This window comes from Chrysemys picta, chromosome 25 (genome assembly GCF_011386835.1).
Source record: "Chrysemys picta bellii isolate R12L10 chromosome 25, ASM1138683v2, whole genome shotgun sequence".
NCBI classification, from domain to species: Eukaryota; Metazoa; Chordata; order Testudines; family Emydidae; genus Chrysemys; species Chrysemys picta.
Genome location: NC_088815.1, coordinates 3,679,059 through 3,702,444, shown reverse-complemented (window position 1 = coordinate 3,702,444; position 23,386 = coordinate 3,679,059). Strand labels below are relative to the sequence as shown.

Below are 23,386 nucleotides of genomic sequence, written 5' to 3'. Positions count from 1 at the left end.
TCTGTTCCCTCTACACAGACGGTCCCTTGTTCTCCACAGGAGTTTTGAGACCTGGGCAGTAAAAGGTGCTGCATAAATGCAGCCGGCCCGTCTCTCCTCCATCTTCCCTGTGTGCTGGCCCCCAAATGCCCCCTCCTCTCATGGCCACCTCGCCCTGACGGGCCCTGTCTTGGCCTTCCCAGTCTACAGGAAGATGCTCAAGTCCAACGTGGGGGACTCGTTCCACATCCGCACGCACTTCGACTTCGAGAAGGACGCTCCCTCTGGGCTGAGCTTCACGCGGGGCGAGGTCTTCCACGTGCTGGACACCATGTACCGCGGCAAGCTGGGGAGCTGGCTGGCCGTGCGCATGGGCAGGGACCTGCAGGAACTGGACAAGGGAATCATCCCCAACAGGAGCAGGTAGGGCAGGCCGGGGGGACCGGGCCCTTGGCACGAGTCTCAGAGCGGGGGCACTGAGCCCTGGGAGCTGGGGCTGAGCTAAGGGCACCGGAGTCACTAAGGGAGTGTGGGGGGACATCCTCCAGTGTGGATTGCAATAACCTCCCCACTCCCGGCACCTGCAGCCGAGAGCCCATTGAGGGGCCCATGACGCTCCCATGGCGGGCAGTCGTCAATCCCGCTTTCTGCCCTGGGCAGCGACAGAGCAGCAGGGCCAGCAGGCAGGGCCTGGGCAGGTGGCTGCTATGGGGCCAAGAACCTGCCAGCCCCACATATGCTGTCCTGAGCTGCTCTGCCTCAGAGCCATGCCGGCCACCCACCCTACTGCGGAGGGAGGCCCGTGATCCTCTAGGGCAGAGAGAGGAAGCTCTGTCCCTGCATGGCCTCCTTGGAGGAAGCATGGTCCAGTGGTAGCCCTGGGAATCTTGGCTCTGCCACAAAGTGGCCATGTGTCTGGAAGCCAAGTCACGTTCCAGCTCTCTGCCTCAGTTTACCCAGCTGTGAAACGGGGACAATGGTTTCTTCCTGGGAGGCAGTAGGGGTTGTTTGCAGGGCAGCCTGATGCCCTAGGATTGATGGGGCTGCGGCACAGCACCCTCCTGCCACGCCTGCAAGGTTAGAAGGGGCAGGACGTGCGCCCTAGCACTGCTGGGCCATTGCTCCTGTCGTGCGGAGGCGGAAATCCAGTGACCCAGGCCGTGTGCCCTGCAAGGAAATGCACCCTGGGTCTCGCTGCACGGGGCTCTGCGGCTTAGAGCATCTCTCTGCCCCCGGCACGGCTCCTGGGATAACCATACTGCTCGCAGTGTCTGCTGCTCGCCAGCCCCTCCCATCGGCAAAGGGGGGCACCGAGGGAGGAGGTGAGTTGGTATCGGCCCCTGGAGGGGATCCCAGGCCCCCTGGTCGCGGTGCTGGAAACGCTCGCCAGCACTGGACTGTGGGGCACACTGGCTGTGCCGGAGCAGGGACAGTGAGGTGGTTGGTTCGGGGGCGCCCCAAGATGCTTTGGGGCTCTCGATGCTGACACTGCCTCCCCCTCTGGTGCAGGGCTGAGCAGTTCGCCAGCTTGGAGTCTGTCCTGAAGGCCACCTCCGTCGCCAGCTCCTCCGGGGCCCGGGCCGAGTTCTGGAAGCTGCGGGGCCTGCGGGGGGCCAAGAAGAACCTGCGGAAGAGCCGCGAGGACCTGTCGGCTCTCACCAAGCAGGGCCACTATCCACCCTACGAGAGGGTGGTGCTGCGGGAAGGTGGGTGTGGCTGCCAGCCCGGGGCTGGTCCAGGGGAGCGGTGCTGGGGGGCTGATCCTTCAGGCCTGTGCCCTGGCCCAGGAGGCTGGCTGCTGCTGGCCTGTCCATGTGAGGGGGGCCCTGCACTCCCTGGCGGCCCACTGGGCTGGGCTGTCCCCTGGGAGGCGTTGCCCCAGGCCCTGCCCGTGCAGGGGCAGCTGCTTTGCACGCCTGCTCTCTGCTGAGATGGGGGGTCCCCTGCCTGGAGTGCGCTTGGGGCCTGCTCCTCACCGTGCCTTGCCCTTTGCAATGGCCGGGCGCAGGGTTGGTATCTTCGTGGGAACTCCCCCTCAGCCAGACAAACAGGCTGGGAAGCTTCCTCAAAAGCCAAGCTGAGCTGCCTGACTCTGCGCCTAGGGATGAGGCTGCCGATTCTTCCTCCCCCCCGGCTAACGAGGGCCGGCCGCTCGCCCCGAGGGCGTTCCAGTCAGCCCCGCCAGAGCCGGGCCCCTCCCACAGGCTGAGACCTGGCAGCCTAGGCAGGGATCACGTGGAAGCAGCAGTGGCACTGGCGGTAGTGGGGAGCACGCTGGGCTGACCCTGCAGGCTGGCTAGGAGGCTGCAGCCGTGGCGAATGCTGAGAAGCTGGACGCTCCCACGGCCTGAGGCCTCTGGCGTCTCTGGTCCTGCCGCTCGCAGCCATCCCCTGGGCCCAGCTACGCCCAGCCTGGGGGGCAGAGGGCCCGTCCCCGCCCGTTACAGGTCGCGGTGGCACAGGGGCGGGGGGCCTGCCCGAGGCCTGCCGCGTTTCAGTCAGATCTCATGTCCCATGTGGTGCCCGGCTCGCTGAACTCTCCTCTCCCCGCAGCCAGCTTCAGGCGGCCAGTCGTGATCCTGGGGCCCATCTCGGACATCGCCATGGAGAAGCTGAGCACGGAGCTGCCTGACGAGTTTGAAATCGCCCGTAAGCGCAGCCGGGAGCGTCCGACGGGCCCTGTCCTGGGATATTCCATGGGGATTGCAGGGCTCCCGTGCGTGGCCAGCTTACGGAGCGGGTGCTCTGGGCTAGAGCTGGCGGGACCCACGTGCCCTGCTGAAGTGTTCCCTCAGCCGTGGCTAATGCTGAGAGCCTCCCGCAGTCCAGGGGCCCTTTCAGGGATGTGGCCCTGATCCCAGTTGCTTCCTTATCCTGGGCCTCCACATTTCCCATGCGCAGTCTGTCTGTCTGTCTGTCCGTCCCTTCCCCGCCCCCCACCCCCATCTGCCCGCTGCTTTGCATCTTCACCTGCCCAGACTGCTGGCGGCTTCCTCCTGAGCTAGACGGGTGAGGAGCCCCCTCTCTGCCCCCCCTCCATCCGTGCACACCCCCTGCAATGCCCTGGGGCCCCTCGTACCATTTCCCACAATCAGTGGGTCCGGCTTAGAGACACTCTCACCGTCTCCCTTGCCGTGTTGTGCTTGTTCCCCAGAGAGTGTGGGCCGCGACGGGGGGTCGGCCAAGGTCATCAAACTGGACTCGGTGCGGCAGATCGCTGAGAAGGTGAGGCCCCGCAGGGCAGGGATAGCAAGGGATGCTCAGCCCACGCTGGCTGCCTCCTGACCAGCATGTTACCCCTGTCCAGGGGGCGAGAGGTTGGGTGTCTTGCCTGAGGGAGTGTGGGGCCTGCCATGTCTGCCCAGGAAGTGTGTGTGTGGGGGCTGGGGGAACGAGGTCAGGCAGTGGGGATCCCCCTGCTAAGGGGGCGGGGGGTCCAGAGAGCTGTATTCCAGTGCTCATGGCAGTGGATGGCCCAGTCCCTCCCGGCTGGTGTTCCGGGGCGGGGGAACCCCGCCGTAGATTTCCCTTCCCACCCCCATGATCCTCCCCCAGCATCCCACCCAGCCCCTCTCCTGCTCCGCAGGACAAGCACGCGCTGCTGGACATCACGCCGTCCGCCGTGGAGCGGCTCAACTACGTGCAGTACTACCCGGTGGTGGTGTTCTGCGAGCCCGACAGCCGGCAGGGCATCAAGGCCATGCGCCAGTGGCTCGCCCCCGACTCCAAGAAGAGCTCCCGCCGCCTCTACGCGCAGGCTGTCAAGATGAAGAAGAACTACAGCTACCTCTTCACGGCCACCATCAGCCTCGGCGGAAGCACCGACCCCTGGTACCAGAGCCTCAAGGAGATCATCCGCACCCAGCAGGCCCGGCCTATCTGGACAGCGGAGGAGCAGGTACCCGTAGAGGCCTTCTCGCTCCTCTAGGCCCCCTGCCTTTCTCAGGTCTCTCCTGTACCCCCTCCTGCCTGGCCTGACTGAAACGGGGCATCCCCTGGGCGTGGCCCAATGCCTGCTGCCAGAGAACTGCCAGGGAGCTGGGATTGGAGTCTGCCTGACTAATTCCCTGTGCTGTCAGACACGGCTCTGATCCCAACTCCCAGGCCAGCCAGGGCAGCCCCTTGGGCACTGGGGGAGTGAGCGGGGGCTGTGCTCCAGAATTACATGGAGGGGCTCCCATAGCACCCTGCTCCTCTGCAAGGCAGCTGAGGTACAGGGCCAGGGGGAGACCGATACCCAGTGCCGAGGGGCCAGTGCAGATGCCGCCTCGGGCAGCACCTCGAGTCACTGTGGGCCCCATTGGGCCTGTTGCCAGGTGACCCCCGTTCCTCTCCCTGCAGATGGACGCCTCCCCAGAGGAGGGCCTGGACCTGCTGAACCAGCAGCGTGCCGCCAGCACGGGGGACCTGACCTGCGACAGCCGTGCCAACAGCGACTACGAGGACACGGACGGCGAGGGGGGGGCCTACACGGACAACGAGCTGGAGGATGACTATGCCCAGCCAGCCCTGGCCCGGTCCTCAGAGCCAGTAGAGCCGGGCGAGCCCCAGAACCCAGACGAGCGCGTGGCAGTCTCTCTGGCCTACGCCCCCCCGCGGGTGAGCAGGGCACCAGGCAGTGAAGGGGTCAGACCTGGCTGGTGGCTTCTGGGGAAGGAGGCAGGAGGTCTTTGCCCTGGTCGCAGAGGGCATCGCTAACCCCCATCAGAATGGGCACCAAAGGGTCCTGTTGTGAGCAGCCTCCGCAGCGCCAGGGCAGCTGAATTCCCCTCTTCAAAGCCCAGGGTGAGGTGGGCAGGGGCGCCTGGTCCTGCTCTGCCCGTTCCAGGGGTAGCTGGGGGTGCTCTCCCTGGGGCAGGCCAGCCGGGCCGGTGGGCTTGAGGTCTGGTGCTGCCTCTCTGCCCGTGGAGCCCCTCCCAGGGCAGTGCCTGGGGCTGTAGCGCCCCCATCTGGAGCACTCGGCTCTGCAGCCTCTAACAACTTCCTTCTGATTGCAATAGGATGGAGACCAGCAGCCTCAGGGCCAGTGGAGACAGGATTACAGCAGCATCAGGTACCAGCAGCCAGCGGGCGTGACATGGGCAGTGAGTGGGGTGGGGGGTGAATCACCTGCTCGGAGCAGCCTTCCTGCCAGGACTAGGGTTGCCAACTTTCTACAAGGGGGGGGCTCCGGCTGGGGATGCAGGCTCTGGTGTGGGGCCAGGGATGAGGGATTTTTGGTGCAGGAGGGTGCTCTGGGCTGGGACTGAGGGGTTTGGAGGGTGGGAGGGGTATGAGGGGTTTGGGGTGCAGGAGGGGACTTCAGGCTGGGACTGAGGGGTTCAGAGGGCAAGACGGGGATCAGGGCAGGGGATTGGGAGGGGGGTCAGGGGTGCAGGCTCTGGGTGGCAGCTCCTGGAAGCAGTGGCATGTCCCCTCTCCTGCTCCTATGTGGAGGTGCGGCCAGGCGGCTCTGTGCACTGCCCCGTCTGCAGGTGCCGCCCCCGCTGCTCCCACTGGCCATGAGTCCCAGCCAATGGGAGCTGCAGCACCAGGGCCTGGGGCGGGGGCAGTGTGCAGAGCGCAGAGCCGGAGTGGGGACATGCTGCTGCTTCCAGGCGCCGCCCGGAGACACAGCCGGCAGGGAGCCTGCCTTAGCCCCATTGTGCTGCCAACCAGACTTTTAACGACCTGGTCAGCGGTGCTGACCGGAGCCGCACTGTCCCTTTTTGACCGGGCATTCTGGTCGAAAACTGGACACCTGGCAGCCCTTGCCAGGACACTGGGTCTGTGGCTGCAGCCTGAAATCCAGTTGTGAGGGGGTTAATGCAAGTCACTGGATTCCTTTCACCTTCCCATCCTCCTGGCCTGCCCTGCAAGGGTCTGTGGGCTCCGCACATGCTCAGGGGCAGGGAGGGGAATGTCAGCCAGGACCCGTTTTGCACCCAAACCAGCCGTGGCCTGTGGGCCACTGTGAGCTCTTCAACCCAGAGCCTGGCTGTGCACGCTGCCCCTCCGGTTTGAGCGTCAGCCCACGGCCAAGGAGACCTTCTGCATGGCAGGGCCTCTTGCAGTGAGAGGGGGTTTCACCTCCCTCTTGGTGCCAGGCTGACCCTGTGTCTGAGCCGCAATCAGGTTCAGCCGAAGCAAAGTGCCCCGGGAGCGGGGGGAGGACTGGCTGGGGGGTGGCTCCTCCTGCCCTGGTTTTGAGGGGATGGCACACTCTTGGGCAGCGGTGCCTGGCTCTGCAGATGAGTGCGCAGGGCCCCGGGAGAGCAGGATGAACTGGGTGCTGGGAGAAATCCTCACCAGGCCCGAGGAGCCTGGGCGGGAGAGTTGTGCAGCTGGCGTCCCTTCTCCCGCTCCCCAGCCAGGGCTTGACATGGCCTTTTGCTGCCCTGCAGGGAGTACGAACACAGCGCTCTGAAAAAGAAGTTCACCCAGGCCCGGGCCTACGACTCTGATGAGGATGAAGGCTACGACTGGGGCCCAGCCACGGACCTGTAGCCACAACGGCTTCCAGGATTCCTCATCCTACACCGCCAAGCTGCCTTCTGGGAAGGGCCTGCCACCCTGCATCGTCCCCTTCCCGCCCGGGGCCAGCAAGGGGACCCCTCCGGCCCTTCTCACGCGGGGTCAGCGCCCGCCAGCACGCACCCCTCTCCAGAGCAGGGCTATTCGGTTTTAATCTTCCTAACCACAAGGCTCCCTGCAGCGTGCTGCTGGCTGGCGAGCAGCCGGCGTGAGCGGTTCTCCTGGGCTTACAGCCGCTGCACACGTCCTAGACTTTAACTCGCCTCCGAGTCTCTGTAGGCAGAGCCCAGGTCTCAGGCCTGTCACAGCTGCCTGCAGTGACGCCAATGTGCCAGCGTCCATGGCACGTGCAGCTCTGCCAGTGTGATTCATCGGGCAGGACTCCCTGGGTGGGGCTGTAAATAGCCCTGCCTTTCTTTGTAATAAAGGAATCCTTTTCACTAGCCCCTGCTGGCTCTGTATTGCCCCCGAGGGGGCGCACTGGAGGCGGGCGACTTGTCTCTGTTCCAAGCCTCAGTGCAGGGGCTGGGGAATGAAGCGCAGGGCAGCCGTGAGGAAGCATGCACTGCTGCCCAGCTGCGTGTGCTCTGCAGAGGAGGCAGCAGCGTCTCTGTGCTCCCGCCTGACTGCGCGGGAGCCGAACGGAGCCGAGGCTGCAGGCCCATCTGCCCTCCTCCTGCTCCGCGCACTGAGTGTGGCAGCCGGCTTTCCTCGTCAGCCTGCCCAGCTGGGTGATGGCGCCATCTCCACCCCGTTCTTGCACAACTGTGCACATACAGGCCCGACAGCTGGTCCTAAGAGCCCAGCCTGAGATGGTGCATGCCAGGGAGTGGCGCTCACTAAACACAGCGTCTGTCAGAGCCAGACGCCCCCACAGAGCTCCTAGCTTAGCCATGGAGGACGCAGCAGGGTCCAGCCGCGGCCCTGGCTCCCAGCTCATGCTTGGCCTCAGGCGTGGCCCCAGGGCGCCAGGCCCTTCCTGCTGGGAAGCCCAGGGTGAGCCCTCGAGCCAGCAGCCCCCTCGCTTCCCTTCCATCGGCATCCGCACCAAGTGCTGTTCTCCTGGGGCATAGACCACAGCTGCGCCCATGGGTTTCACACAGCATGACAGGCAGGCAGGCGGCAAGACTGGGATCCCCCATGTGGAGTGTCCCCTCCTAACGCAATACAGTTCATTAGGCTAGCATCTGGCATGGGGCTGCTGGCGGCCTCATGAACCCCGACCCCAGGGCTCCCTCCATCTGAGTCTGGAGCTAGGGCTGATAGGGACACCGTGAGCAGCTGCTCACCCTCCCCCAGGAAGTGGGGAATCAGCCGGCGCTCCCAGGACCCTGTATGCCTGCAGGGAAGTTCTTCCTGTGCAGGAGGACGGGTGCCTGGCATTTCACTTACCCAGTCAGTCCTAGACACGCCACAAACAGCCTTTATTCTTACATCAGCCAGCAGTACAGGTTAAAAATCACAGCCCCAGGGTTTCCTACAGCCGAGGGAGCGCCGGGGCTCTGACTTAGTCCAGGAGAGACAAGGGGGGCGAGACGACCTGTTACTGGACCAACTTCTCTTGGACAGACGTTGGTCCAACCTCCCCCACTTTGTCTCTCATGCTGGGGCCACCACTGCAATTAACTTTGTACACGCAGCCTTCCGCAGGGCTAGCCTGACACACCAGCCCTGCCCATGGGAACGGCCCAGGGCAGAGGCTCCAGCAGCCAGGCGGGGTCACAGAGAGCCCCTTTCTCCCGTGTTCCCCCACCCAACGCACTGTGGCTGGCCAGGCCTCTGCTGCCTGCTCCAGCCCGACATTCCCCCACACCCAGCGCTAGGCCTGAGCCAGGTCATGCTGCTCCTGCAGCTTCTCTTGACTTTCTGCAGAACGAGAGTGCAGCTGACCCCTCCCCACCCCGGGGCCAGCTGGCAGACACTGGCCAGAGGCCCAGCCCTGATCCCAGGCACTGGGGGAGGGGGCGTTACAAACAGCATTAACAAGGCAGGTCTAAGAGGGGCTTTGTCCATCTGGGCAGCACCCTCCCCTCAGCCGGAGCTGGTGTTACGCTTGGAATCGTAGGCAGTTTGCTGGGCCCTCTCAGGCCGCTGGCAGGACAAGAGGGAGGGAGCAGCCATGGCTAGGCCAGTCGCCCTTGCTCTGTGTGGCAGACTCAGCTGGGATTCAGCAGACACAAGGCGGGATCTTCCACCTGCAGGCAGCGAGGAGGGGCACAGGGCTCCCTTTGATGCACTTGTGTTCTCCAGGGCCCACCCCATCAAGGCCCCTGATCCGCACTGCGCGGTGCAACCCGGCGACTCCGGCAGCGGAACAGGTGAGTGAGCCGAGGCCCAGGAGAGGAGCCAAGGAGCTTGGGTCCCCGTCTCTAAGGCCTGGTGCAAAGCCCCCTCGTGTGGTGAGGCCAGGCACAGTACATCCAGAAAAGGCCAAAGGGGTCCCTGCACGAAACAAGAAAAGCGGCGGGATCTGGCCCCCAGCAGGCCCTGAGGGACCTGGAGACGCAGCTGCTGCCCCAGGCCAGGGCCCCAAAGCCAGGCAGATGGAGCATGTGCAGAGCCACAGATGGGTAAATGTGAACTCCGCCCTTCAGAGGAAGATGGGCTGCTCCTGGCCTGTCAGTAACCGGTAGGTGGAGGCCGGCATGGTCTTGATATGGACCTAGATGGATAGGGAATGAATCACCTGGGAGAACTCCATTCCCACTTGGGCTCAGAGCCCTGCAGACCTCACTCATCTGCCCCAGCCTCCCTGGGCCTGGGCGAAGGACCCAGGGAAAACGTTTCATGATGAAGCATGGTCTAGAGATACTATGGCACTTTATATGTCCATGTACTGGCTGCAAGAGAGTTACTTCTTCCCCCCCTCTGCTGAAAGGCAGCTGCCTCTGGGGCGGAGCTGAGCCGCTGGTTTTAACAGGGTTAAATAATGCAGGTTAGGGCAGGATGTGGAGTTTCTTGCCCAGGCTAAGGGCGAACTTGAAGGCCTGACAAAAAGACCAACAGTTCTTAGCAGAACCCTGAACCTGCTCAGGCCTGCAAGGGAGCTCAGGCCGGCTGGCTGGGATTCCCACGCTAACCTGCCAGCTGCCCCAGGGCTCAGGGACGGGCTAGGGTAAATAGCCATCACTTTGCCACCCCTACTGCAGCCTCCAAAGCTCCCCGGTAGCCTGTCGCTTTGGAGAGAGAGAGAGAGAGAGAGAGAGAGAGAGAGAGAGCGCTCCTCCGAGACCCAGCCGTACACCACTTGGGGCGTTAGTTCAGTGCCGGCGAATCCGAGTCACCATTTCCTACAGCACCTGCAATTCCAGAGGGGGCTGCACTGCCCTGCCCTGTGGGGGAGAAGAGGGCAGCTGGTCCCTCCCTAAGAAAGCGTTTGCAGCCCAGGGCATCGAAGATCGGCCCCTGCTTGAGGCTCCGGGTGCAGGAACAGAAGGGGCAGGGGGAGCAGGAGAACAGCCCCTGCAGCGCAGCAGGCAGAAGAGATGTGCTGCTCAGCAGTGTGACGAGGGAGCTCCTCCCCAGCAGAGAGCGCAGCTTGCAAAGCAGGACTGGGAGTTGAGATGAGCACCCAGGAAATTGGGGGCTGGGGAGAGTTGGCCCATGTCAGACCCCCCTAATCATAGGGCAGAGGTCTCAGGGTGGGAGTCAGCCCTCCTCCCCGAACAGGGCAGGGGTCTGTCCCACACCAGCCTCCCCAGCTGAGGCAGGGGGCTCAGGGTGGGGTCTGCCCCATGCCAGCCCCCACAATGGGGCAGAGGGCCCTGCTGCGCTCCTGGCCTCGGCCTGGCTCACCTCGCTGACGGCCTGTGTGAGGATCTGGATGATCTTCTCGTGCGGCGTGGCCACCACGCTCTGCCCGTTGATCTCGATGATGCGATGGCCCACGCGGATGCCGCCTCTCTCCGCTATCCCCCCTCGCATCAGGCTGCAGATCTGAATGGCAGGGGGCACCGGTGAGAGCAGGCCAGGCCCTGCCCCCAGCATGCCATCCTCCGCTGCCTCCACAAGCAGAGCAAATCTCGCCTGCCCAGAGAGCCCGTGAAACCCACCCCTGGGCCTACCCCTCCCTGCACACTGCGCTCGCCAGCCATCGCCCCAGCCACAGCACCCCCTATTGCTCACTCCGCACCACGTTCCCGCATCCTTCTGCGCCCTGGCAGGACTGGCCCTGGAGGCAGCAGGGCCGGGCCCCCAGAGACATGGCTCCGAGCAGGAGAGTACCAGGGAGCTGGGACCCAGGACAAGCCGTGGTCACTGGGGTCCTGGCATGGGGAGGTCACCCTGGCAGCTGGTGCTGGTGGGGGAGGGCGAAAGGAGACAGTCTGCGGGCGCTGGGGTAACAGGCCCAGGCCTTGCTGCTCACCCCCCACTCCCTACACTCGGTGCTGACGATGCCCCACACGGGACCAGCCCCATCGCTGCCCATTCTCTCACTCCCGGGACTTGACGCCCACCAGGGCCACACGTCTGCCGCTCCTTAGGCAGCTGGAGGTTCTCCCCTAGCTCGAGCGGAGCCAGCCGGCGAACCCGGAGCACAAGGGCCCGAGTTCTCGCCCCAAGTGCAGCATCTGTGCTGGCCAGAGGGCCCCTGGCCCTCCCCCCGCCCCCCTTCAGGGCTCCCGCCACTCACAATGCCGTCCTCCACGCAGAAGCCCAGCGGGTACTTGGAGTCGGGCCGGCGGACGATCGCCGTGGTGACGGGCGGGCAGTGCACGATGCTCAGCGTCACCTCGGTCTGCGATTTCAGGTCCTGCCGGGGGCGGGCGGGGGGAGGGGCTCATTAGCGCCACAGGGACTATCAGGATCGGCCCGGCCGCAGGGGGGGAGACGCGAGGCAGGTTTACGCCCACTGGGCCCATGATGCCCTCAGGGCCGTGCCGGGGGAAGGGAGGGCAGATTTGAACACGGCCACTGTGCTCAGAACGCCTTACATGGGGTGAGTGTAATTACCACCCCCCTTTTACAGGGGGGAAACCAAGGCACAGTCTTGCCCAAGGTTACACTGCAGGTCAGGAAAAAGAACCCAGGAATCCAAGTCCAGCTTGCCCTGCTCTACCCTCTAGGCCATGCTGCCCTCTGGGCTTGCCCGTGTTCTGCTCGGACACCTCCCAGAGGAAGCGTCTCATAGGATGCCCCCCAAACACCTGCTCCTCCCAGAGCCAGGGCACGGCTTGAGTCCCTCCTGCAGAAAGATCCGAGCAGGACACTGGGAGCCAGGACTCCTGGGTTCCCTGCTGGCAGACTCTTGCAGGCTTAAGTCTGGAAGGTCTCACTGCACCCACGGGGGCTCCTGGGCCCAGCCTGCATCCCAGCAGTGCAGGCTCCACCCCCAGCTCACACGTCTCTCAACACTGGGCGCCAAGGGCTGAGCGCCTCTGAGGGAAAGGGGGCGGCTATCACGGACTGAGGGGCCCAGGAACTGGGCACAGGTCACCCGGTCCCCCTCCACTCCCTCCCCTTCCCACCATCCCCCCCACCCTCCACAGCCCCATCATCATGCCCCACCATTCCCCCAATCCCCATTGCCCCCCCAGCCCCACTGCCCCACCATCCCCATCACCTCCTCCCCAGCCACCATGCCCGTCTCCTCCCACCTCCCCTTGCCCCCTAATCCCCATCACCCCCTCCACAGCCACCCCACTGTCTACTCCCACCCCCTCCCCAGGCACCCATCCCACTGTCCTCCCTTCCCCCCCGCCCCCATCTCCCCTGCTGCTCCTCACCCCTCCAGCACCCCCTCCTCGCTGTCCCCCCAAGCCCCTCCCCAGTCACCCATCCCACTGTCCTCCCTTCCCCCATCTCCCCTGCCACTCGTCACCCCTCCAGCACCCCCTCCCCACTGTCCCCGCAACCCCCTCCCCAGTCACTCATCCCACTGTCCTCCCTTCCCCTCCATCTCCCCTGCCGCTCCTCACCCCTCCAGCACCCCCTCCTCGCTGTCCCCCCAACCCCCTCCCCAGTCACCCATCCCACTGTCCTCCCTTCCTCCCCCAACCCCCCCATCTCCCCTGCCGCTCCTCACCCGGATGATGCTCTGGCAGGTGCTGAGGGGCAGCCCCACCAGGCTCGTCCCGTTGACAGACATGAGCCGGTCCCCGATGCTCAGCTCCCCGCACTTCTCCGCAGGGCCCCCATGCATGAGGTTGGCGACGACCACGGTGGGCAGGATGGAGCCCCAACCCGACTCCACCACAGCGACGCCCAGGATCTCCCCCTTCTGCTTGCGGATGCAGACCTGCAGGCCGGGCAGAGCATGGGGCCCACTGAGCTGCGGAGCGGGCCCAGGGGCCCTCGGGGCTGGTGACCGCGCGGCCGGGAGCTCGGGCTGCAGCAGGCACCAAGAGGACTGGGTGATGCAGCTACTCCAGACCTGGGTCCCAGAGGGTGCAGTGCTGCACCGGTACTGAGCGGGAGGCTGTAGGGAGCGGGGCATTGGCCCCGCGGGAGCCCCCGGCTACTCCAGGCTCAGCTCCCCCAGCACGGCACTGGCAGGTCGCAACACAGGAGACTCCCAACAAATACCAGCAGGAGGCACTGCAGGGAGCCAAGCATCCCATCCCACCCCCCGCCCCTGCGGGCAGCTCTTACTTCCTTGCAGTTCTCCTGCTTGGAGAAGTGGGCCAGGTCCCCGTTGTGCAGCTCCTGGCTCTCCAGGGCGCGGCTGTCCTGGCTGGGGGAGAGCTGGCTCGGGTCGATGCCGCTGGCCTGCAGCAACTGCTGGTAAGCCACGCTGAAGGCCTGCCCGATGGCCTGGGCAATCACCTGAGCCTGCAGGAGGAAGTGCCCTGAGGTTACCCTGGCAGGGGGGCGCCTGTGGGTACAGGGCTCCACCCTCCAACGCACCCAGGAGCCTGGGCAGTGCCAGGGGGTCAAAGCCACCCATCTGCCATCCTGTCAGGGCACAGCCAAACCCTGCTATGGCAGCTGCAGAGAACCTGGGATGTATTGCGGGGTGGGGCGGAGCCAGACACTTCCAACCCCCTCTATGGAGAGATACCCCCACACCTCTCCCCTCCCCCACCCAGGTGGGCCCCCTCTACAGCACAGACACCCCCACACCTCTCCCCTCCCCCACCCAGGCGGGCCCCCTCTAAAGCACAGACACCCCCCCCAAGCCTCTCCCATCCCCCACCCAAGCAGGGACGGCTCTATGACAAAGACACCCCCAGGCCTCTCCCCTCCCCCCCAGCCCTGGCGTTCCCTACAGTACAGAGGACCCCCTCCCCCCCAGCACTCTTTACTGTCTCCGAGCTGGACCCAAGGCGGCTGGAGATGGGGGTGAGCGAGCTCCCAGCCCCACAGGCACAAGGCCCAGCACAGCGGCAGGGAGAGGTGCAACTGAACCGCCTCAAGGAACAGCACCACCTGGAGGCCAAGCTGAGAACCACCAGCTCGTGACGCCTACTGGGCTTCAGGTAGGACTGGGATCTGGAGCCTGTGTAAAGCCCCCGGGCGACGCTCTGCCCCCTGCCCTGCCCGCCGGGCTCAGACTCACGTCAGCCGAATGAAAGACGTGGCAGATCATCTTGTAGAGCCGCTTCTCCCCCGAGGTGTCTGCCCGCCGTGGCAGCTTCCTGCGCGCCATCAGCACGACGACGCTGCCGACGTCCGCGATGTAGGAGATGGTCTGGAGCGGATGGTCCATCATGGCCTCCTGGGGGGAGGGGCATGAGAAATTCAGGGGTCATCTACCCCGCTAGCCCTGGTGGCCTTGGTGGACAGCTGGAGTGCCAGCAGGATTACGGGAGCACAGGCTCCAAGCCAGGGGAGCCTGTTAACCGAGAGGAGGGAAGGGATCTTAGTGGGGCTCAGGTGACGATTTCACTCAAACGCCGGCCACACAGTTGGGAGAACACCCCTCGGAGTTACAGGTTGGACTCCAGAGCCACTCCTGTGGGTCCTGCAAGGAGACCTCCAGCAAAGGCAGTGGAGACCTGACTGCACAGGCCGATGGTTATGAAGAAGAACACGAATCCTCCTCGACCTTCTCTATCCACCCAGTGAAACTGCTCCAGAACCCTGCCTGGACACTCAGGCGGGGATTGATTATGTCAATATACGCCAGGTGTCAATCAATAGAAACCAGATTTAGATTAGTTGAGGAGCATGCCCGTAGGGCTGTGTACCAGCACAGCTCTGAACCTAGAGGAGGCCTAAGGCATAGGCACCGACCCCGTGGGTGCTCCAGAAAAAAAGGGCCCCCCAATCAGCGCCTCCCTCTCCCTCCCAGCACCTCCCACCTGCGGCGATCAGCTGTTCCACCACATGCAGGAGGCGAAGAGGAAGAGGGAAGAGGCGAAGTGGGGACGGGACCTGCGGCAGAGCTGGGGGTCAGGCACCCCCTGGCACCTTAGAAAGTTGGAGCCTCTGGCCTAAGGGACGCACAAAACCAATTGGTTTTCCCTTTACATGTAAACTTTTAACTGCTGCTGGGTCCACCCCAGAGGTGGCTGCATTTTGCCAGCAGCTATGTGATCCCCACTGACACCAGTGGATCCTCCAGGAGGAAAAGCCTCTTTATCCGGGTGGGATCACAACCCCAGGACACCTGCACCACGTGCAGTCGACAGGGATTCACACTTAGCCTAAGGCCTGTTTCCTGCACAGGCCAAGTGCCCTGATCCGGGGTGGAGTGCAGAGAAGATGACGTCCCAAGGCGGGGAGGATTCTAACAGGAACAAGCCCCGTTCTCCTAGCACAGGTAACGACCCCCCGTAACGACATCATTTCATACACACCTGCGAGTCGGCCGTCAGGACCTTGATCCTCTGGGTGGAGACAAACAGATCCACCTCGGTCATGGGCTGGGACTCCCCGTCCGGCGCCTGCAGCACGGTAAGGACAAAGCACCCGTGTGTGTGGTCACCAGTAGCCCCAGGGCAGAGGTTCAAACATAAGTGATCTCTCTCCTCCCATCCCTCTCCACCCTCTGACAAACAGAGAGATTTGGAGCCAGGACTCCTGGGTTCTATTCTCAGCTCTGCCCTGACTTTCTCTATGACCAGGGGTGAGTCACCGCCCCTCTCTGTGCCTCCGTTTCCCCTCAAGCAGCAATGGGTCCCCATGAACATGCAGTCTGGGGTGCTGGGATGGGCGATGGGTTACTAGTTCACAGCCCATTGGAATGCCAGAGCTGGCTAGCAGCAGCTAACATAACGGATTGGGTTTGCCCTGCCTTCCTCTACCCGATCTCTGGGCAACTCCCGTCCAGAGCAACCCTCAGTGAGCACTTTACAGACAGCCCACGCAGGAGGAATGGATCAGCCTCTTTTTACAGGTGGGGAAACTGAGGCACAGAGAAGCCATGCCTGGCCCAGTGGAAGGGGTGGGACTGGAACTCAGGTCTCCTGACTCCCTGGCCTGTGCTCTGACCATGGCTTCCTCCCTTTCGTCTCTCTGCATCCCACTGCTGGAACCCTGTTCGAATGAACCCTTCCCCGACCCAGCCTAGCGAGCGGGAGCTCGGCTTCCAGCTGCAGCCAGACCCAGGAGTGACCTGCTTTCGCTGCTCTTCACACCTGCTCCCTGCAGCTACAGGTCTGAGTATAAACAGAGCTACGCACCTCGGGGAAGTCAGCAGCACCCACTTCTGGAGTGGGGCCCCAGGAAAACGGGGTGTCCTACTTTCACCCCCTGGTCAAAGCCCAACTGCTGGCTGCAATGGCAGGAGTGGGTGAGAACCTGATGCAAACACAGGCATCCGCTCATGACAGGCTCAGCTTTGTCCCGCTGCACCCGGTCCAGAGCAGCCGAGGGAACGGACAAGATCCTGCCCTCAGGGCCCACACTTCCCTCGACCTGCTGCCAGGCCAGGCCAGCCCAGTGAGCCCAGGAGCCGCCTGCGACAGGCGCAGGCGGGGAGGGCAGAGGAGGATGCACGCTGTGCTCTGGGCAGGAGAGGGCACCGTGGCTGGGCAGTCCCAGACAGCTGGGCTTTGGCTCCAGGCGGGTGAAAGCCAACTAGTGCCAGGGGCTCATCTCGACGGGACCAGCGCGCACTGCCTAGTGACCGCCCGGCTCCCCCGGCGCCTTCACACACCTTTATCCTGTCCACGGCCTCCTGGGCCTGCGCCATGCGGACGCTGGTGGGGGGGTTCCTCTCCGAGACCAGCTGTGTGGAGCCCAGATACTTTGCTCCGAAGATCACTCCGTCCAGGAGATCCTCCGGCTCACAGGGGCCTGCCACTGAGAAGCCAGGGGAAGGTGTCAGCAAAGGCAGGGCCTCCCCGCTCCTCCCCTCCCTGCAATGCCCATGGCCTGAGACACCGGGCTGGAGCCAGGCGCAGCTGCTGCTGACTGCGGGTGGGGGAGGGGAGGGGGCATGGCCTCTCTTAGCAGCCTTTTATCCTGGGGGCCAGGTTACCCCATGTCTCTGTAGGGCGTGATTCCCATCTCGCTCTCCCCAGCCGAGCCCCAGCGTTCCTGCAATGCCCCTCAGTGTGAGTGAGATCAGCCCAGGCACGGTGCCCCCTGCTTCACGGACCTGAACTCCCCATGGGAAGAAGCCCAACACGTGCCCCTCTGCTTGGGTGGCAGCCTCTGCGGAGCAGGGAGAAGCTCCCCCGTCCCACAGAGACGTGCATCCAGCCAGGCCCAGCACCTGGCCAGGTCTGGCGGGTGGCTGGGCCGGAGCAGCAGCAGGCATCACCAGAACTGGCTTTTCAATCCCGGTTTTCACACCCCTCCCAAGGCAGCTCTCCATGACACCCCACCTTTGAGCTCCCTGCAGGCACTGCCCCAGCTCCCTTGGGGGTAGCTGCAGGGGTGATGGATGCATCCCCAGCTGGGTATCCTGCCAAGCCCCCATGGCATCTCCTTGTCCTGCATGTGCTGTTGGGAGGCGCCACTTTGGCAGCCCCAGAGGCTGAGGGCACCTACAGTGGCTGGGCAAGCGCCCTCTCCACCCCCCCGCCACACACACACACGTCCGAGCCCTGAGCTGGAGCGACCCCTTCCTTGTGCAAAAAGGGAGTGCAGCCTCCTTGACCTCCCTGCTGCGGCTGTCCTGGGGCACCCATCAGACAGCCGCGAGAAGGTTTACGCAGCGTGGGGACCTGACTGAGACCCCCCCAACTCATTTCACACGGGCCACAACAGGTCACTCGTGACTAGAGCAGGATTCGAACCAGGGTCCTCATGCTGGCCCCTCTCCCAGGACTTGGCAGCCAGAAAGCTTTTCTCCCATGAGCCAGGGCAGCGAAAGACACACACACACCCCTTCATAAATCCCCTCCCCTCCCCTGCCAGGCTGGGCCGGCCTGGCCTGCCGAGCACTAACCACACAGCATCCGGGAGAGGCTGTCACCCACACTAAGGCCCACAAGCTGGTGGTCAGAGCCACCGATGGGGAGGCAGGACGCCTGAGTTCTATCCCTGTTACAAGCGGACGAGTCACTCACCCTCTTTGAAGGCCGGATAGGCCGCCCGGGATTCTTTAACCTACAAAGCAACCACGAGATCAGTCAGTGTCAGCAGCCAGGGGGACGCAGAAGCCGGGATACCGGCCGGCCACCTCCATGGGCACAAGAGCGAACTAACCCCCTGGCAGCAGCCAAAGGGGAACCGAGAGCAGCAGCAGGACAACGCCAAAGGGCTCCGTGCTCTGGGCAGGGGGCGCGAGGGAGCAGAGGAAGGGGCAGGCCAGGGAGGCTGAGGTCAGTGGGCAGCTGCTGCCAGGGTGGAGGCCTCTGGGTTAGCTCAGCGGCCTGGGGATAGGCCAGAGCCATGTGACCCCAGCGGGGAGGGGGAACAGGTCAAGTTGCTGGGGAGGCTGGGTAGGGGATGTTCTGGCTGCAGGGTAGCAATGGGTGTCAGCAGCCCCTCGACCTGCCGGCTGCCCTCAGGAACACCTCCCCCATACCCTAGACATGGCAGGAAGCCAGGGGCAGCCGCTCTCCACATCCTGCTCCCCTCCCCCCCAGCCTGGGGGCAGCCGGCAGCGACTCTTGTGCCAAGGGCTGCCCCCCAACCGCCCCGCGTAGCCATTGTCACGGGATCTGTCAGAGCGCTCAGCTCCAGGCCTGGCATCCAGAGGTCGCTAATCCCAGGGCCCCCCATGGCAAGGTGGCCCAGAGCCCAACCCCACCCCAGGGTGCCCAGGGCCAGCACACCCCCAGCCAGCATGCAAAGCACTCACAGCCGTGCTCCTGGGGGTGGGCTGCTCCAGGCCCTGGCTGGGAGGAGGGGACATGGCCACCCACACAGGCTCTGGGGAGCTGTCCCGACTGCCCGGGGACACGCAGGCAGAGTCTCCCTCATGGGCTCCCCCTTTCCGATACCACCGGCTGGAGCCTTCTGCCTGCGAGCTGCCTGGCTGCGAAGCGGCCTCCTCTGCCTGCTGGGCCGCCGGGCTCTCCTGGCTCTGCAGGACCTCCCCGTCGCTCCCGGCCAGGACGTCTGACCTGGCGAGGGGGGTCTCCTCACTGGCCTCCGCTGGGAGCCCCCCCTCGTGGTGCAGGAGGCTTAGCAAGTCCTCCCGGTCAGCCTCTGCAAAGAGCAGGCCGTGGCTCTCCCGGCTCCTCTGGGAGCAGGCGGAGGGCTGAGCGTGGCAGGACGGCATTGCCAGGCCTCTCCCCATGGCGACATGCAGCAGGCAGGGAGGGCACTCGCCCGGCAGGCCCCGGCAGCAGCCAAAGGCCGGTTGGTGGGGAAGCGCCGCGTCTCCCCCAAAAGGGCCTGCGCCACAGTCCGACGCCAGCAGCGGGTCGTCCTCCGAGGCAGGCGAGTCGTCGCGGAAGCTGGGGCTAAGGGTCTGGAGCTGGGCGAGGAGGCCCTGGATCTCCAACTGGTCGTCCTCCTCCAAGCTCTCGGCCCACTCCTCCCCTCTCAGGTGGGCCTCGGGCTCCTCATCCAGGTCCATGCAAACCAGGTCACTCTGCTCCGGGCTAGCCAGGACTCTGGGACAACCCACCCCGCGGTGGGCTCCCTCTGGGTTCCCTTTCCAGTCAGCATCGCTCCCAGGTACTGCAGCGTCCTCACAGCCTTCCATCCCCCCTCCCAGGTCCCTGCAAGCGTCATCACAAGTTTCCCCAGCTGCCCGGAGGGCTGAGTCCAGAGCAGCTGGAGAGCTGGGGGTCTGCAGGCCCCCCAGGGCACTTTCGGGGACAGTCGGCTCTGCAATGGCTGCACCGAGACACAGTTCAGCCTCAGCGGCAGAGGGGTTAAGGTCGGCGCGCAAGGCACTGAAGGGGGATCCAGGCTGCTGCAGGCCGTGCAGGCTTTGTTCGCAGGCTGTTGGCATGGCCAGTCTTGGCAAGGCCCCTTCCTCCAGGTCCATGGCTGGAGGCTCCAGGAGCTCCCCGGGAAGGCTGTGGCTGCCAAAGCCAGGTTCTGGGCGCATGTCGGTTTGGAAGTCCATGCCGTTGTCCATCATGGTCGCTCCTGCTCAGGTGGGGAAGAAGAAACTCACCCTACACTGAGAACAGAAGGAGAGAGATATTCAAGGGTAGAAATGGGCAGGACTGAAAGGAAGAGCAGAGACAACGTCACAGACCAGATCCTCAGCAGAGCTGCCCTGAGTCAGGCCTGCGGAGGATCCAGCCCCGGACCTTCGGGATGGAAATAAGCAGCAGAGGCCGGGCAGGGCTGAATTCACGAAGGCAGCTGCTAAGCTGTTCCTGCCACTGAAACACGTAAGGAGCAGCCGTGTGGAGCCTCACATGCCACGGACCTCAGGCCCAGGTCCTCCGCCGCAGGGAGGAATTGAAATCAAGGGGCGTAAGGTGCTGGCCAGCGCACAGACTACGCTGGGGAAGTCTGCAAACCCACATCAGTCTCTCTGATGCGCTGCTGACGGCTATTGACCCTGGGAGCCCAAACTGATTATTTGAGAGGTGCTGAGCCCCCTCGGTTCCCGCTCCGAGTTGTGGGCACTCGGCACTTCTGAAAATCGGCCTCCTTCCAGGTTTCGCAAGTTGGGCACCCAAAGCCAGTAGCCACTTGTGAGAACTGTGCCCGAAGGGACTTACCCAAGGCCAGGCAGTGACTCAGTGGCAGAGCCAGGAACAGACCCCAGGCAGTCTGGTGCCCTGGGACCACATTAACAATTCTAGCTTTAGTCCCTCTCCAAACATTTCCACTGTCTAACCTGAAGAGGGTGGGCGCTTCCTTGCCTGCAATGGGGCTCAACCCCCTCTCTTGGTACCACGGCAGGGAATCCAGCCCCAGGGTTAGTGCAGGAGACTCATAAAAAACTACTTCTGAGGAGCTATTGTGTCCACCTCTGCTGGGCCGCATTACCCAGAATCAGCTGCTTTCCCCTGGAGGGCAGGGATCCACAGATGTACACTGGAAGCACCCTCAGATCCCAGCAGGACAAGGCTGGAGGTCACCATGCACAGATCAGTGGCTGCTTCCTGGGTCTCTGCCAGCAGCTGTGCTGAGAATGCTGAATCCCCCCGCTGCTTACTCTCTGTCTGATCCGGGAAGTAGAAATGTCAAAGCCCCCTAACACCCCACACGCCCCCTCACACCGAAGTGCAAACAAGGAGGCCTCAGTCTGCATTCACTGGTGTACATCAAGAGCGAATCCACTGAAGTCCATGGACCGACTCCTGAATCACTGAGAGCAGAATCTGGCCTCACAACCACAATTTAGCCTTAGAAAATTATACTGCCCCCAAACAAGGTGGTTTCATTAGATTGGTGAGTAAAACCAATTAGCTAGGCCCTGATTTTGCAATCAGACCCCTCTAGGCTTCCACCCCCAGGGGCTGCCAGGGCACTGACTTTGCTGCAGCTCCACTGGGACGAAGGGGGGCCGATTGCAGGACCAGACTCACAAAGGTGGGCAACTACCTCTTGTGTCTGGGCTAGTAAGTTCAAAGCAACGTTGCCCACTTTTTTAAGATGCCTGGAGCACCATGACTAGTGACCCACATCTCACAGGAGTCACCACTGAATAAACAGACCAGATCCCCTCATTCAGGGCCAAGCCCTTCATGGGTTGGCTCCTTCTCCCCAGCCCCAACTTATGCCTCAAACTTATTTCTAAAGAACTTGCTTTGAATCCCTCTTTCCTCGCTGCATCAGACAGGGCTGAAGGCCAGGAAGGGAATCCCCCAGATGCATCTTTCAGTTAGGAAATGACCCAGAAGCAGGAGGTGTATCAAGCACAAACCTCCCTGCCTCTCTGCACACATCTGCCTTGCAGAGGAAACTTACTTCCAAGAAAGTTTCATCAACTCCTACAGAAGCAGGAAACTGGGGGTTAGTTAACCCTTTGTGTGCTGGAATCTCCGCAGGCCGAGGCGCTCTCCTCTTGCAGGCAGCTGCCCTTGATGTGGCTGCTGAGTTAAATTTCACTTACCCCTGAGCCTCTCTTTCCCCCCTTCCATCTTCCTGTTGCTCGTCCCCTCCACTGAGCATGCGCAGGCCCCGGAGGCTGCTGGGGGATGTAGTTTTGGGCGGGCAGCGGCGCTCTGAGCACGTGGGGCGCTGCTGGGGGATGTAGTTTGGAGGCGCAGTTCCCAGGCCCAGCCCTGCAGTGTCCTGGGCCGGGCTCTGCAAAGCGGCTGCTGCGGGGCCAGTCCGGAGGAACCAGTGAACTCAGCGAGAGAAGAGATTTGCCCTTAGACCGGGGTTCTCAAACTGGGGGTCAGGACCCCTCAGGGGGTCGCGAGCTGTCAGCCTCCACCCCAAACCCTGCTTTGCCGCCAGCATTGATAATGGGGTTAAATATATACACAAGTGTTTTAATGGATAAGGGGGTAGCACTCAGGGGCTTGCTGTGTGAAAGGGGTCACCAGGAGAAAACTCTGAGAACCCCTGGCTTAGACCCCATTCCGGCAAAGCTGAGAGCAGGGGCATACCTGTGCCCATATGGTAAGGCAGGGGTGCTGGGGGGCATGTCCCCTGCCCCCCGGGTTCCTACCACAGCAGGATGCAAACAGGAAAGCGAGCTGCTGTTTCATGCTCTGCAGAGGACCCCACAGCCCTTAGCTGGGGTCCAAGAAGCGCTGTTGGCTGACAGGGCTGGACCCCCGGCACTGGGTGGTGGGAAATGTACATTTCCCAGTTGTGTGGGCTGTCGGCTGCGTGCCCTGGGGAGCGTCTGCAGGGTTCTGTCCGCCCCCACCCCTGCACAGAGCTGGTCTAATGAGGTTCCCAATCCCCCTCTGGCTGGGCAGCTGAGAGCCTGACACCCATTAGCAACCACCTGCCAGCCCACAGCCAGCAGCAGCACTAGCAGCCCCTGGACCGGGGGAGGGGAGGGGGCACTCAAAGACCTTCATATGGGTAAATAGCTCCCCATCACCCAGCTGACAGGATGAGAGCCAGGAGAGAGCAGTTTCTGCCTGGCCTTGGCTGAGAGAAGAGACCCAATGAGTGCTGATCTCCTTAAGTCTCTCCCACAAAGCTGATCAGTTTTATTTTCAGTGTTACAGTTAGTTAAGTATCAGAGGGGTAGCCGTGTTCGTCTGGATCTGTAAAAAGCAACGGAGAGGCCTGTGGCACCTTTAAGACTAACAGATGTATTGGAGCCTAAGCTTTCGTGGGTGAATGCCCACTTGGTCGGATGCATGTCTTAAAGGTGCCGCAGGACTCTCTGTTGCTTTTTACAGATAGTTAAGGTGACCAGACGTCCCGATGTTCATCAGTCGTTTGTCCCACATCCCGATGGATGTATGGTCGGGACGCCATTTGTCCTGATATTCTGGCTCGGGGCTCGTATTTATTTTGCTTCAGCGGTGCTCTGGCTCGACTTTTTTTTTTTTTGCTTCGGCGGCGCTCCGGACCTGCCCCCCCATGTGTCCCGATATTTTGTTCATGTAATCTGGTCTCCCTACAGTCAGTGCTGCCTTTAGAAAATTCAGTTGCTCCTGATGGAAATCAGAGGAAGTTATTGTACATAGCTCTACTTATCAATCAGAAAATAAAACATGTTTTCTTT

The 23,386-nt window shown here is 63.1% G+C and overlaps 2 protein-coding genes across 6 annotated transcripts in view; one reads left to right on the top strand and one right to left on the bottom strand.

Moving 5' to 3' along the window:
* TJP3 (tight junction protein 3) overlaps nt 1–6,935 on the top strand; it is a 46,431-nt gene extending 39,496 nt beyond the window's left edge. For all 4 annotated transcript variants that reach the window (XM_008171298.4, XM_042841400.2, XM_065578593.1 and 1 more), the window contains exons 13-20: nt 183–402; nt 1,489–1,685; nt 2,533–2,628; nt 3,134–3,204; nt 3,566–3,877; nt 4,321–4,578; nt 4,980–5,032; nt 6,363–6,935. In XM_008171298.4, coding sequence (XP_008169520.2) covers nt 183–402; nt 1,489–1,685; nt 2,533–2,628; nt 3,134–3,204; nt 3,566–3,877; nt 4,321–4,578; nt 4,980–5,032; nt 6,363–6,465 — 1,310 coding nt within the window. In that variant the 3' untranslated portion in view covers nt 6,466–6,935. The remainder of the gene's footprint in view (nt 1–182; nt 403–1,488; nt 1,686–2,532; nt 2,629–3,133; nt 3,205–3,565; nt 3,878–4,320; nt 4,579–4,979; nt 5,033–6,362) is intronic.
* Nucleotides 6,936–7,895: 960 nt separating this feature from the next.
* On the bottom strand, nt 7,896–21,901 carry APBA3 (amyloid beta precursor protein binding family A member 3). Of its 2 annotated transcripts, none has more exons than XM_024107890.3 (11): nt 21,803–21,901; nt 18,632–19,909; nt 17,895–17,934; nt 16,535–16,680; nt 15,234–15,320; nt 13,991–14,149; nt 13,084–13,263; nt 12,518–12,730; nt 11,126–11,245; nt 10,288–10,428; nt 7,896–9,154 (listed from the first exon to the last, which is right to left on the bottom strand). In XM_024107890.3, exons 2-11 carry the CDS (start codon nt 19,865–19,867, stop codon nt 9,083–9,085), a joined length of 2,394 nt encoding a protein of 797 aa, XP_023963658.2. In that variant the 5' UTR covers nt 19,868–19,909; nt 21,803–21,901; the 3' UTR covers nt 7,896–9,082. The 2 variants fall into 2 exon arrangements, with proteins under 2 accessions (XP_023963658.2, XP_005283856.3); XM_005283799.4 differs by having other exon boundaries at nt 21,658–21,861.
* Between the last annotated feature and the right edge of the window lie 1,485 nt (nt 21,902–23,386).

Bases quoted from the DNA above. Each gene is read 5' to 3' on its own strand.
- APBA3 (XM_024107890.3), bottom strand. From the start codon at position 19,867: ATGATGGACAACGGCATGGACTTCCAAACCGACATGCGCCCAGAACCT. The intron at 15,321-16,534 runs GTGTGTGAAGGC...ACCGTGCTGCAG, and splicing joins AGGCCGTGGACAGGATAAAG to GCGCCGGACGGGGAGTCCCA. The intron at 13,264-13,990 runs GTGAGTCTGAGC...TTCCTCCTGCAG, and splicing joins ACGTCTTTCATTCGGCTGAC to GCTCAGGTGATTGCCCAGGC.